This window comes from Rhipicephalus microplus, chromosome 6 (genome assembly GCF_043290135.1).
Source record: "Rhipicephalus microplus isolate Deutch F79 chromosome 6, USDA_Rmic, whole genome shotgun sequence".
In the NCBI taxonomy this organism is placed as follows: Eukaryota; Metazoa; Arthropoda; class Arachnida; order Ixodida; family Ixodidae; genus Rhipicephalus; species Rhipicephalus microplus.
The window spans coordinates 140,581,414-140,595,786 of NC_134705.1; the positions used below are offsets into that span (position 1 = coordinate 140,581,414).

General features: G+C 45.1%; 1 protein-coding gene across 1 annotated transcript in view; it reads right to left on the reverse strand.

Annotated features, from left to right (window-relative positions):
- LOC119167299 (uncharacterized) overlaps positions 1-10,560 on the reverse strand; it is a 43,252-nt gene extending 32,692 nt beyond the window's left edge. Inside the window, exon 1 of the mRNA XM_037418759.2 lies at positions 10,417-10,560. Within this exon, the coding sequence (XP_037274656.2) occupies positions 10,417-10,474 (58 nt within the window). The 5' untranslated portion in view covers positions 10,475-10,560. The remainder of the gene's footprint in view (positions 1-10,416) is intronic.
- Positions 10,561-14,373: the final 3,813 nt, after the last annotated feature.

Sequence of the window (14,373 nt, forward strand, 5' to 3'; positions counted from 1 at the left end):
AATCACATAGTCTGACGCCCTTTGGCAATGGACGCTTGACCACGCATTACTAATGCAATATTTCATGTTGCATTGTGAGTCATTATAAAGGATGCGTGTGTTTGTGAAGCATGAAAACTACTTTCACTGCATTACGAAGCAGAAAAAGTTCTTTTCACCGTTCGCACAAGCTGAAGTGTGTCCGTGTGGTAGAACATCCACTTGCCACGCAAAGCACCTGGGTTAGAACTCCACTCAGACTCCAACAATCCTGGTTTTGTCCACACTGTTCTCCGTGGTTTTTTATCAATTATTTAAATAATTTGCATTGTTCTCAATTTTTAGGTCACGCATAATATGATTTTTCGTTCGCAACTGCCGACGCCAAAACGAGCTCTTTAACGTTATCGCGTTAAAACTGCATAAAAGGAACACTTGTTTTACGTCGTAACAATCTGTATGCCTTGCGCAAGCACTGGTAGCTGAAGTTGCGTCCACTGCAAATATTTTAGATTTTGCATGACCATCAAAAAAGCTTTTGCCTGTGCAACAGTTTAAAACAAATGTAATTTAATAAACATCAAATACGTAATTAATAATAAAATAACCAAAAAACCATGCTCTAGATCTAAGAGCACCTTTGTATAACAGGCAGCCATAATAAATATTTCGGTACAATTTCGCTATTGATGTTCATTTTCCGCCTACTAATGTGATGAGAAAATCTGTCAAGTTTGAATGACAAATGTTTATTTCCAAGAGATTTACAAGTGTTCACGCACGGAAAATCACCACAAATATAAACACCGAGAAAATTTACAAACAATATTCGAAAGAGACTCGGTACTTACACAAGATGATCGGGAGGGCTGAAATTCTTAATATTTGTTGCCAATTTCACCGTGTGTCTTTTCTCGAGCGGCAACTCTCAATTTTTTTTTATCTTGTTTTGCAACATCAATGCCTTGAAGGGGCACTTTCGCGCTGCGGTGCTATTCTTCTGCGAGGCAAGCTTTTCCAGTGTAGAAGCCAGGCTCGATCCGAATTCGCTTTGAAAATATCAGATGTGCTTCTGCTACCTTTTTTAAAAGGCACACATCGTTGAACAAAGGAAACGTAATGTGATGTATTACAAGCTCACATTATGCTGTCCTTGATGGTGAACAACACATTTACCACATTATGCGTTCCTCTGGTGAGAGGTTCATTAACTTTATAATTATAAATGATGTGTTCGCAGTGCTTTTAGAACATTGTGACACGTTGTCACTTCATAAGATTGCTAAATAACCAACAAAAGACATGTCAGGCTAATCTTCTGATTCACACAAAACTGGTACCTTAAGTTTCAGTTTCATATAGGTGACGGTTGGTCTAACCATGTTGCACGTATGTTTGAAAAAAAAACTACATAGACGGAAGCATTACACAACGAATCGAAAGGCAATAAATTGCGAATTTAAAATAATAACAACTAAAAACCGAATTTCCAGAAAAAAAATGTACTTTTTTTCACTAGGCTTTTCTGCTGTGAAAACCAACTCGCTCAAAAATCAGTGCTCTCTCCATCTTTGAAATTTGCTGTTCGAAATAAATCATGAAAGAAGTGTTTCTTTAGTTGCTCTTGTAACAATGCATAAGTTCATAAGATACCCCTTAGAAAACCCCTCAATATCCACCAAATTTTTTTTACGTATACTCCGTCCATGTTCGGACGATGTTTTCGCACTGATATAATGCAGTGAAATGGTGATTCAGCTTGAAATCAAACTTTGGACTAGCGCGAGTTTATAGGGATGTATTTAAGTCCATCAAAAATAATTTCGGCCTATAGTTGTTTCCACAAATTGTACCCTCCCGGTGAAGCAAACGTTCCAAGGAAGGAAGGACTACAGAAGGGAAGAGGCAGGGAGTTTAACCAGGCAGCAGTTGGGTTGGCCACTCTATGCTGGGGGAGGTAGGAAAGGGGATTAGAAATATAAAAGGCTTGCTTTAAACGATTGAGCAGTATTTTAGGTGCCAGCCCCTGACGATAGTGCGTTTCATGTGGACTTCTCGGAATCATCACCTAGTGTTGTTCTCCATACATTCGATGACTGGGAAAGAAGTGGAAGAACTTTATTTATACGCGTCCATTCAGGACGTGTACTAGCAAGTGGCGGGCCACTCTTACGTCGGAACAGGTGGGCCTAGCCTCTCCGTCACGTCGCCGACCTGTTACATTGGTCGTACTTTTGCTTCCAAATCCGGAAGGCGTAGCGCAGCATCTCATCTGCTCGACGTATCATCTTTTTTCACCTCGTAACACGGAGCATCGCCTGAGCGTGTGTTCCGGCTTGCGAAACCTGAACGAAGCACGCATCGTTGACGTCTCAATTTCGGGACAGCGGGGCATAGATACGCCCCGACTCGCCGGAGTCCGAGTGTCAACGCGGGATGCCTGTTCGATCATCGGTGTGGTGGCCGATACTTCGGCGACCTAGATAAAAGTTTGTTGTTAGTTCTTTGTGCTTGCGTCTGCGATCCAGTATTATTAAAAGCAGCAGAGCCACGCCACTTGATGGCTACGCAGTCGACGACTTGTCATGCAGCTATTGGGGCTGATTCGTTGAACTCAGATAGGGCGCCGATATGTCCCATGTGTGCAGAGAAACGAACGATGGTGGGTTGGCTATAAACGAATAATAATAATAATAATAATATTAATAATAATAATAATAATAATAATAATAATAATAATGAAGAAGAAGAAGAAGAAATGTGTGAACACAGTATAGCACTGTTGAAGAGCATATATGGTAGGTTTTAAGCGGGAGCTCGTGTAGTGCACCAAAGTGTGAATTACACCCCGGTGTAATTAATGAAAACTAATGGAAAGACGATAACTGCGCATCAAAACTGCATAAACGAACACCGATTCTCCGTAACTGAACAGATTAAACTGAAATTTGGTCGGTACACTGTACCTAAGCGTAGCACCTGTGCGCGCCTCGCCCCCTTTACGCTGCGCCAGGTGCCAGCTATAGCAGCCTGCACTTCTGGAAGCTTCCTCGTGGTGGTGCGTCAACCTCCACCGCATGGGGGCGCGTGCATCGCGCCCTCCCCGCACTCATTCGAGTACCGAGCGCTAGGAGCTAACCCCATTCAAATCTTCTAGCTTTGAGCTTTGAGCGGAGAGGACGACGACGAAGTGTATTTCTACCGAACGCTGCCTATTTCGTTTGGTGTTTTTTGTGTGAATTTACGTTTTATCCGAGGATCATCGCTCTCCTGCGGGCAGCGATGGATCCAGGCCCCACCGTACGCAATCCGGACTTGGCGTCACCTTCGACGTCAACCTCAAGGCAGCGTAACAGCCGGGAGGACGACAGCACCAGTGACAGCACTGAACTGTACACGGCGAGTAGTGAAGACAGCGATGAAGATTTCATCCCTGCAGTGAAGCGTAAAGCTAAAAAAAAGAAGAATGGTCGGCGCGTCTTCGCCAGCTAGCGTCTCTACCGTGAAGGCGGCGTGCAGTTCTGAACGCCATACCATACTTTTTGTTCCTGTCGACTCTTCGATCAATCTGAAGAACATGAACAGGCAAGTGATATCAGCGCGTCTCGAAGCTATCGTGCCACGTGAGATAAAGGACATTAGACTCAACCCACGGAAGAATATCCTGGCCATAGACGTTGAGCACCCGGCTGCGCTACATACCCTGCGAACTGTCACTGAGCTTGGAGGCATCTATCTCAGAACTTACATTCCGCAGGATAGTGAAACGACGGCAGGCGTCATTTATGACGTTGATGTTTCCATACCGAACGCAGACCTTCCTGTTCTGATAAAGCCAGCTACTGGGGCAACGGACATATTGCAAGTATGCCGGCTTGGCAAATCCCGTTGCATCAAGGTGACCTTCAAAGGCGATTGCATCCCATCACATGTAAAGGTTGGTCATTTTCGTCACGTTGTCCGACCATACATCCCAAAACCACTACAGTGCCACAACTGTCTAAAACTGGGTCATGTTAGTGTTGTGTGCAACTACAAGCAACCATGCCCACGTTGTGCCGGACCCCACAAAGCAGAGGCTTGCCAAGCAACTCTGCTAAAATGCAGCAACTGCAACGGCAACCATGAGACCTCGTCCAAAGACTGCCCAGTACTGAAGATAGAGAGGAGCATTCTGAGACAAATGGTTAAAGACGGATCCTCACGAAAGGAAGCGGTAACGGTTGTTCAACGACGGCGTTCCCGTCGACGGCGGTGCTCGAAGAAAAGAAAAAGCAGTCCTGTGCCGAAGGCGCCTTCACTAACGCCGCCACCACCACCACCACCGCCGCTACGACCACAGAGACCTCCACCGCCCCGCCACCAGGTGGGGTACGTCCAGAGGTACCGGAAGACACTGTGGCGCTACAGAGAACATCCGGCTATGACTGGCCCACTTTACCGCGGTTACACGTGTCTACGGAACCGCAATATCGACAGTCAACAACGAATATGCCCCCAGCAGGCAGTCTGTCCGCCCAAGAGGTACAAGTCTTTTCTGTACTGAAGTCGTTCATGAGTGTTATTCGCACTCTATTGGATAGTCTACAGATCCCTGCCGCTAAATGCGCGCTGCAAATCTTGGACACACTAGAACCAGTTCTTGCCGGACTTCAGTAACAAGATGGCGCACCTTAGACCGCATCAGCCTTTCCGAGAAAAAGTCAAGCGTGCTTCCATAATTCAGTGGAACGCAAGAGGTCTACAGTCAAGAATGCCTGAGTTCCGACAATTCGTTTTCGAAAATAAGTTTCCCATCATCATCATTTGTGAACCACATTTTTCAAAACTACCTCGTCTGTCGGGCTATGAATCGTTCATTTCTTCAACGTGCATTGAACGAAGTCAAGTTGCTGTGTACATCCGTAAAGAACTCACTTATGTTCTCCAAAGAGTAGATTCTCACAATGGAAATCACTACGTGTGTCTATATGTTAAAAAGAAGAAGTTGTCGTTTACACTGATAGGCGCATATATAGCGCCGTCAGGTCGACTAGATCAACAAATCTTGAATAGTATATTTGCAACGACTCCAGCGCCTTGGATATTGATGGGTGACTTCAACGCCCATCATCCATTGTGGGGAAGCATCAGGACAAATCGAAAAGGCACGGACCTAGTTGATCTCGCATCAGAGCACGGGCTTCAGGTGCTGAACGACGGCAGCCCTACTTATCTCCGAGGAGTAACTTACAGCAGTTGCCTGGACTTGACATTGGTGTCGCATAGCATTGTCACGAAAGTCCAATGGTTCACAGATATTGAAACACGTGGCAGCGACCATATCCCCACGTACGTGACAGTCAGAGGTTTGGACGATTCTCCGTCCCCTGGACACTCAAGACTTATTGACTGGGAAGAGTTTCAGATATCAGTGGAGAGCAAGTGCATGCACGGACCACCGGAATCCATTGAAGAAGTGATTAGTTGTGCAATGGAGACTTCCACGAAGATATGTTCGAAAGAATCGAGACGCACGGCACTCGACCAAGAGTTGGAACAACTTCGAGCGGTCCGCCGACGTGCCGAAAGACGATACAGACGCACGAAATCTATCTCTGACCTCAGAGAATCCAGACGCATTCAGAAAAAAATCCAGCGTCGAATGCACAAACTTCATGAACAACGGTGGAAGAATTTTTGTGACTCGCTAGACCCTCGAAAGCCCTTGTCTCCCGTATGGAGGACTCTTCGAGGTATTCACTCGCATCCGCAACAGCGTCACCCCTTCGCCGCTCTGGCGCTACATCAACGTCGCTCACAGCTTGATGTTTCTGGGGAATTTTGTGCAAAGATCGCCGGCGACATCTCTATACCGATCGATCTAATGCCACAGGATGTTCCAGTCGCACGAGATCAGCAAATGGAGGTTGCGTTCACCATGGAAGAACTTCATGCGGCATTGAACACATGCAGACGCTCATCGTCCCCAGGTCCGGATGGAGTGACCTATACTGCCCTACGTCACCTAGGCCCGAAGGTACAGCGCTGTCTCCTGGAAATTTTCAATAAGTCTTGGCATGATGGAATGGTGCCTGATGAGTGGAAGTGTAGTCGCCTGGTGCCTTTGCTGAAGCCCGGAAAGTCTCCATTCGATTTGGCATCATACAGGCCTATAGCACTAGCAAGCTGCGTTGGCAAGGTCATGGAGAGGATGCTGCTTACACGCATGGAATGGTACCTGGAACATTATAACATCTATCCTGATGCTATGGCTGGTTTTCGACGAGGTCGGTCCTCAGTTGATAGCGTTATTGACTTAGTGACCTCTGTTCACCATCAGAAAGCGCAGAAGCGGCTGACGGTAGCTCTGTTCTTAGACGTGAAGGGTGCCTATGACAACGTGACCCACGAGGCTGTTCTCAATGCTCTTGAAGCAGCTGAACTTGGAGGTCGTGTCTTTAGATGGGTAAGAAGCTACCTCACAAAGAGATCTATGTTCGTTTTGACTGAACATGGGTCTACGAATAAGTATTTCACAAGTCGTGGGGTGCCACAAGGCGGTGTTTTGAGTCCTACACTTTTCAACCTGGTTCTCGTGGGGCTCACTGAAATGCTGCCACAGACGGCTTATGTATCTCTCTACGCTGACGATATCTGCATTTGGGCATCCGGCGTGACACGACCTCAAGTGCGCGCAAGAATACAGAAAGCGGCAACAATGACATCGACATACCTTCGCCAGCAAGGTTTGACTATCGCCACAGAAAAATGCGCAGCGGTGGCGTTTACACGCAAACCGATGTCTTTCTACTCATTGTGCATCGATGGCAGATCAATCCCATATAAGAGCACTCATAGATTCTTAGGCGTCATCGTAGATCGTGACCTAACCTGGAGCCCGCATGTCACATACCTGAAGAAAAAGCTCATTGGCATTGAGAATGTATTCAAGTTCGTCGCCGGAAAATCATGGGGCCCATCCGTGCACTCCATGTTGCAGCTTTATACAGCCCTCTTTCTCGGAACTCTCCGGTACAGCCTTCCGGTCCTGTCCAACACGTGCAAGACTAACATCCGTGCACTGCAAAGCGTACAAGCCCAAGCACTTCGGACATGCCTTGGTCTTCCAAGATGCTCATCGACAGTGTCAACTATTGCTATTGCACAAGAACAACCGGTCACAACGCACATCATTGTCGAGACGCTGAGAGCGCACATTCGGCATTTATCACGGCTACCGTCACATCATTTAGCGTGTTTGACAGCTCGGAGGCCCCATTCTTCGTACTGCGGTATCGTGACAAAACATCACGACATACTACCGCCTGGCTTCAAACTTGCCATGCATCCAGCAACTGCGCCATGGAGTCTTCGTCAACCTGACGTGCGCTTATCAGTTCCTGGTATCTTTAAGAAGGCACGCATGTCAACGCTAGCCCTGAAGCAACTGACTTTGCATCTGTTGGACGAAAGGTACTTCGACCGCATACATGTTTACACCGATGGCTCCACTAATTCCAACAGCTCCACAGGAGCAGTGGTTGTTCCATCTGAAAATGTGTTGCTTCAGTACAAGTTTTCTCACACCACGACGTCGACAGCAGCAGAGCTCGCAGCACTTCAAGGTGCAGTAAAGTACATTCTTCACCAGGAACCTAACCAATGGGCCATCTTTTGCGACTCCAGGTCAGCCTTACAGTCACTACGGTTTGTTCTGCAGCACGGGCTACATGAACAATCAGTATATCAGATAAGGCACGACTACCACGAAGCGCTCGCGGAAGGTCACGATATTGTATTTCAGTGGTTGCCGAGTCCTTGCGGAATCGTTGGCAATGACCGCGCAGATGAAGCTGCTCGATCGGCTCATGACCAAGACCAGCGCACGCCCATACCACTCTTGAGAACGGACGCTGCAAGGCTACTACAATCACTTGCTCTCCGTATAGCTCTTCTACAATGGAATACGCAGGGTTTCTCCAACACGCACCTGTATTCGATCGACCCAAACTTGCAACTTCGTTTGCCATCCGAGTTCCCAGGATGCGCTGAAACTTTACTGTGTCGTATGAGGTTGGGCGTGGCATTTACGAATTCGTACTCTCGTCTCCTTGGAATGGCGAGCACTTCGGCATGCAACATCTGCGCCTGCGGGGAAACGCTTGAGCACATTCTATGTCATTGCCCGGCATACCAGACCGAACGACGTATTATGGAAGCCAAGCTCTGTCAGCTGGATTCACGGCCGCTTACAGAAGAGAAGATCCTGGGACCTTGGCCAACAGCTTCCCATACGCGCAAAGCCACGAAAGCCCTCTTGTACTTTTTAAGGAACACCAAACTTCACGACCGCTTGTGAAAGAACTGTGCGAGGCCGTGCTGTGTAGTTTCGAGCTGACTATTTATGCTTCTCTTTCTTACTCCTCTTCTTTTCTGTCTCTTTTCGTTCTATTATTCCCCTTTTCCCCCACCCCAAGTGTAGGGTAGCCAACCGAGCCAAGCTTGGTTAACCTCCCTGCCTTTCTTCTCTATTTATCTCTCTCTCTCTCTCTCTCTCTCTCTCTAGGTTTACGTTTGGGTCACCTGAATTTTTTACGCCCGCGCATTTTGTTCGGAGTAGTTAATTCAGAACTACAACGCTTCAAATGGGTGCATCCGTTTTTGCCTAACATTCCTGATATATTGACAATATATTGTTCTGGATATTGTACAGACCACTTTATTTTCACCAATTTGGATGAATCCCACCAGACCTTTCTTTAAGTGTTTCGGCGCTACTAGTGGCTCGGCTGCTAAATGGTGCAGAAATATAAGAAACACTACGGTGTCGAGAACCGTGAAGTCGGAGTATAATTAGACCCAACTGGGCACCTGATTTGAATATGCGTGCTTGCAAAAATACGTTTCTACCTTACTCCCTGAGTGATACGCACCTTACACTACAATAGCAGAGCTCGGCGTGATAGAGCAGTAACAAGAAAGCTGCAGCAATTGTTGATAACTACATAAATTGATTCATGCCAAGTATACGTATTTATGAACGTTACCGTAGCGGCCGGCACTTTAGACGGCTTGTTGAAACAACGTTCATTTTGCTTTTTTTAAACCACATTGCTTCGCTATGGCACGCTTGTTTTATAGCGCTTATACATACTCTTCACATACATATTCTTTTCAAATAACTATTGTATAGTCCCCCTCACATAAGGCTTCTATTTGGAGCCTATGAGGTATTTGTCAATAAAATAAATGAATAAAATGAGTCATGCGTATGTTGCTAACCCAAGGACTGTGGGATTCATAGCGTCGCAGTTGATAGCGAACGAAAACTGGTGGAAAGCTTACAACAGCTATCGACATAACGCTATAGTGGTCACGCTCATGCGCTGACCCCGTCCTGAAATGGCTGTTCTTCGCGAGGAGTAATTATATTGGTCTATACATAAATAAAGCTAATAACCTCAATTTTCTGATAGAGAGGTTTCGCCCACGTATTTGCTGAACACTTTGCCTGCGCTTTCACCGAACATCCACTTTTATGAAAAGGGCGAGCTTCGTAGAAGTTATTTTCGAGCAAGCAATTTTTATGCAAATATTATGAGAAATAGTTTCTTTTCATAAATCATTCATTGTAACGTATGTGTAACGTATTGTAAAGTATGAGGTATGCAATGTATTGTCGTTGTTTGGCGTAAGTTACTACTTGTGTTGTGGAACATAGTGTAATGTAGTGTTGTTGCTTTGCATATTGAAGTTTATTGTAGTGTATAGAGCGAAGCGTGATGTTGTTACATAACGAAGTGTATTGTAGCGTGTAAAACAAAGTGTGTTTTTCGTATGATGTACGTCATTACGCGTGTGGTATGCGTGACGTGCCCTTCCTGTTTGGACCACTTAGTGTCCGCAGTATGTAATAAATAAATAATAAATAATAAATAATATTCTTTAGATTAATTTTCCGTGAGATTTTGCTTTACTTGTATTTAAGAAAAAAATCATAAAATTTATTTCTTCCCTCTCAAAGCTTCCACAAAATTGCTCTTGTGCTCAGCGTATGCATGCACGTTCACTGCATGCGCCCAGACACTTTTTAGTAGTTCAAAAATATAATTTTCTAAAAGAAACTATTTTTTCTAATGTCTTTGAGTTACAAACGTCCTTAAAAGGAGCTATGAGGCCTCTCACTTAAAACAGTTCTCCTCTGAAAACACGTCGGTCATGCAGTCTTGGCTATGCTACTGGTAGCTCTCCTAAATTGACGGTACAGGAGGCTATTAGAAAACTCGGCCATGGTTGCTTCGCTAGGTTCTTTGTTCAAGGACATTTATTGTCGCCTTCATCTCAATGGTAGACTGCTGACTAACTGTTCTACATTTATTTCGCCCTTCCCTTTTTTATGCCAGTACGTCATGCAGAGCGTTATAATGAAGTGGCTCGAACCGAAATAAGGCTTACCGATCAGCAACGCCCAAAGTAGCACGGCACCGACAACACGAGTCCTTGAAGCCATCATCGCCGCTTCTGCTTGCAAGGTGTCCCGAAAGAAAGTGTCGCCAGCCGCTCAGTTCACGCAAATTTATTAATGTGTGTGCACGCCCACTGTGGTCGGGCAAGAAACGTAAAAGGAAAGAGAAACAGAGATCTTGTCACAGAAACAGGTTCCGCGTTGGCGCATTGCTGCTTCGGCCTACTCTTATAGTATGCAGTATAACGTAGTTCGATTTAAAAAAAAAGGCGAATGACGACCATAACGCGAGGAAAAGTTACGTCTTCGCCAAGAGAACGGTCGGAATCGGGAAATCTCATTAAAGACATTGAATGTTTTCTTTTTTCTTGCATGAACATCTATTTACCAATAGCTTCCACATTCTCATAAAATTCTCGAATTGTGTCAAAGCTTACGTGCCTTTAATGAACTTGTTCTCAGTGCCTTAAAAAGAATCTCTAATTGGCAGTTGCTCGTGAGGTCGCTGGTGAAAGCTGGAAATTCGAGAGCCGCTTCATTACCTTTTCGTGCAAGGACAAAACATCGCGTTTCAGCGGCCTCTAAGTCTCTGCAGCGCACTGGGTGACTGACATTCCGACCCAGGTGCTCGATCAGCTCACGTGAACAAGAATTCATGCCGTTATGAGAGACAGATGCTGCAATGAAAATTCGAGACACTGCCAATGAAGACATAAAATTCTTGTCAAATACACTAAGTTTACAACACTGACTGCACAGACTGCACTCGTCTCGCAGGCATCAAGCGCCGTCCGTACTCTCTTGACTCGAGAAAACGATGGTGTGCTCACTGTAGCTTGGAGGCACTTTCACCAAAACTTTTGCTTTGGAACAACACTCTGCTGCCTGAGATCGCTGTGGCAGTGATGACACGATAGACCACGGTCTTTGTCAGTACCTTCCCAACAGCGCGCACGGACGGCTGCTAGCTGCTGTTAGGTCCCCTTGGCAACATCACCCTGTCAGCACGGTCCGCGATCGAACGCTGGAACTAACTGTGTTCGCACTGAAAATCAATCGATGCCTTATTATGAAACTTTTCTGCGTGGCGTTCGCCTGTTAAAAGCGATATTGTACTCCTGTCCTACAAAACATTTCTTTGTTTATTTTTTCTCACGCTGCTATTTTCTCCCCACTTATCTTTTCATCGGTCTTTCTCCCTCTCTTTAACGTAGGCTAGCAAACGGGATGCTACAATCCTGCTCGTTTCTCTCTCTAGTATTGTCAGCTGCCGAATACTAATATTCACGCGCAAATTTATGTAACACCCAAAAAATGTGTTCACGACATAACATATATATGGCCCAAATAATTCTATACTTTGGCCCTTTCCTCTCGAAAGAATTTTCAAGGCCATAGTTTGCCGGGGGGGGGGGTTGGGACTCGCATTGAATAGCATTGATGAAGCATGCCGCAAATCACGCAAGAACTGAAACTGCAAATCAGGAGGAATATGAAGACTGATCTGATTGCTTCTAGGTAATTTTTAGGCTTTGGCTATGTGATTTAGGCCCCAGGTTGCTGTTATGTTCTTGGCAAGCCTTAGCTGGGTGACGCAATGAGACGTTGCATTCCAACCACAGGCAGTTGCAGCCCCGAAGTGGTTGTCCAAACACCGGAAAAAGAAACTCGTGGTGAAACAAAGCGTTCGCAGCTCTACAAAATTGACGGACATGAACGTCATCGTTAAAGTAGGCCTTTTATGAATTCTGGCTTTTCGGCTCACCGCAGTCGCTTCACATTCATTCGTTAGGATAACTGTCGCCCCCTTTAGTTTTAATTGAACAACATTGAGTAGTGGTATATGATCGTGCTGTTTGTTTTATACCCGTTTATGATGACGATAGTTCTTTGCGATCAATTTACAAGGAACTACTTTTATTTTGCTAAACAGCTTAGGAATTCCCAGAATTGTCCAATTTTAGAAAGTTCAAATGTGAAGCTCAAAGTCAGATAAATATTTAACAATAACTTATCGCTATTGGGCAAACTTCGTTTCTGAGATTTTTAAAACTCGCCAATCTGATCTGTAAGAATTTAGACTTTAAAGGGAAGCTGAAGCACTTCTCTCAAAGATGACGCAAGAGCGTGTAAGGACAGTTTGATTCCTACTGAATTATAAAAGCGATGTGAGAGTTCTCAAAAGTGAGCGCCAATAGCACTTTTCGGTGGAACAATAGTGGCTATGGCCGCCGGGCTTCTTGAGACGCAGGGCGAACACGGTGGCGTCATTCTCGGCATGCCACGTCATCTGCAACAGCAGCACTGCTGAAGTGTGGCCTGTTCTATTAGTTCCGGCAACGGCACGTCATGGGCTAGTCACGGAAGCCATGGGTGAAGATAAGAAAGTACACTACCTCGAGGACAGAGGAAACGAAGATGACGTATGTTTGCACGCCCACACTTTGAGCGCGCCTGCCGGGGTGGAGCAAGAAGAGCTTTTATTTTACCTGTTCGGAAGCTCCTGCTGCTACAACCACGAAAAAAATTATGACATCAACAACAATAATGTCGGTTCTTCGTAAACACGATGTTTGATTGAATTCTAACATCCCTTCAGCTTCTTTTTAAGTGTTTAGGCTCATTTAACTATACGTTGATGTTGTCAAGGCTATGGCCAACATTTAGCGATGTAATTTAAAGTTGGATATTATATCGAATTCTTCCCTTTAAAGTTCATTTGGCAGGGTTTCAATACAGAGATATTATTGTGAATTGTCCCATGGTATACGATATTTATTAAAACGTTTACCAAAATTTTGAACTTTAAGGTCGTTGGCCCCAGTAAACCAAAAAGTTTACTTGCACCTGGCGCTAGCTTCCCATTTCTTTTACTTATACGCAACAGTTGTGATCAATATTCGTACAGTTGCTACTGAAAAGATCTATTCCCTGATCTATGCACACCCAAATAAGTACGCATTGTCCTGTACGCCAATTGGCAGCCGATGTTTCGTGTCATTTTGCTACTAGGAACGAATGTTTGAAGTGTTACAACAGCTCTGCCGCTCTATGGAGTTTTACACGTGTGCACAAATCGTGGTTTCCTTCGTGCATCAAAACACTTGTCCCAATCGACAATGACACCCGTTCTTTACTGGTGCAGTACGTACTTCGGCGGATCAAGACCAACCCCATCGAACCTCCAGCTTTCACACTGCCGGTGTATTTACAGCAGGCGAACTTTGCACATTTGACATTCTCCTAATGAATTCATGAGCACATACACCACCTAAGACGAAACCTTCTGTCGAGACACGTTGTTATTATTAACTGGGCCATTGCTAACTGCTATTCTCACGAGCGACGAACTGCTGTCTGACAATTCTTCTTCGCTAAGGATTAATGTTAGCGCTTCAATTACCATCAGAAATGGGAACATGAGCATTGCTCGTAACAGTGGCGACTTTCCAGCTGTACTCCACACACAGATGCTCTAAATAAAGGTTCCAAAGCATGTGCAATATATATCTTGTGACTAATTTGCAACGCAGCGCTAACACACGCTCAAAGTTGGACAGGCTAGGACAACCGCACAGTTGTTACTGAATTATTTTTTAGTTGTAGGAGCGGATGACAAAAGTAAATAAAAAAGCATGGGACCCGCTGCGCATCACTAGAGTTTAGAAGAGGTAAGTGAACAAAATATTCCTTTACCAACGACGAAATATACGCCGCAAGTTCGAAGGGCACATAACACATATTGAAGACGATGGCCGTTCTCGGGATATTTCAGCGCAAAAACATTGCTCTGTCTGTTGGCTTCTGTCCAACAGTGATGCCAACGTAAGACATCGTTTTATCCCTAAAATGACCCTCAAAAATTTCTTATATTACAATGTCATCCGCTAGACTGCATTTCAATGTCATTATTGAGGGTAAAAGACTCCCAACTATGTATAGGATCG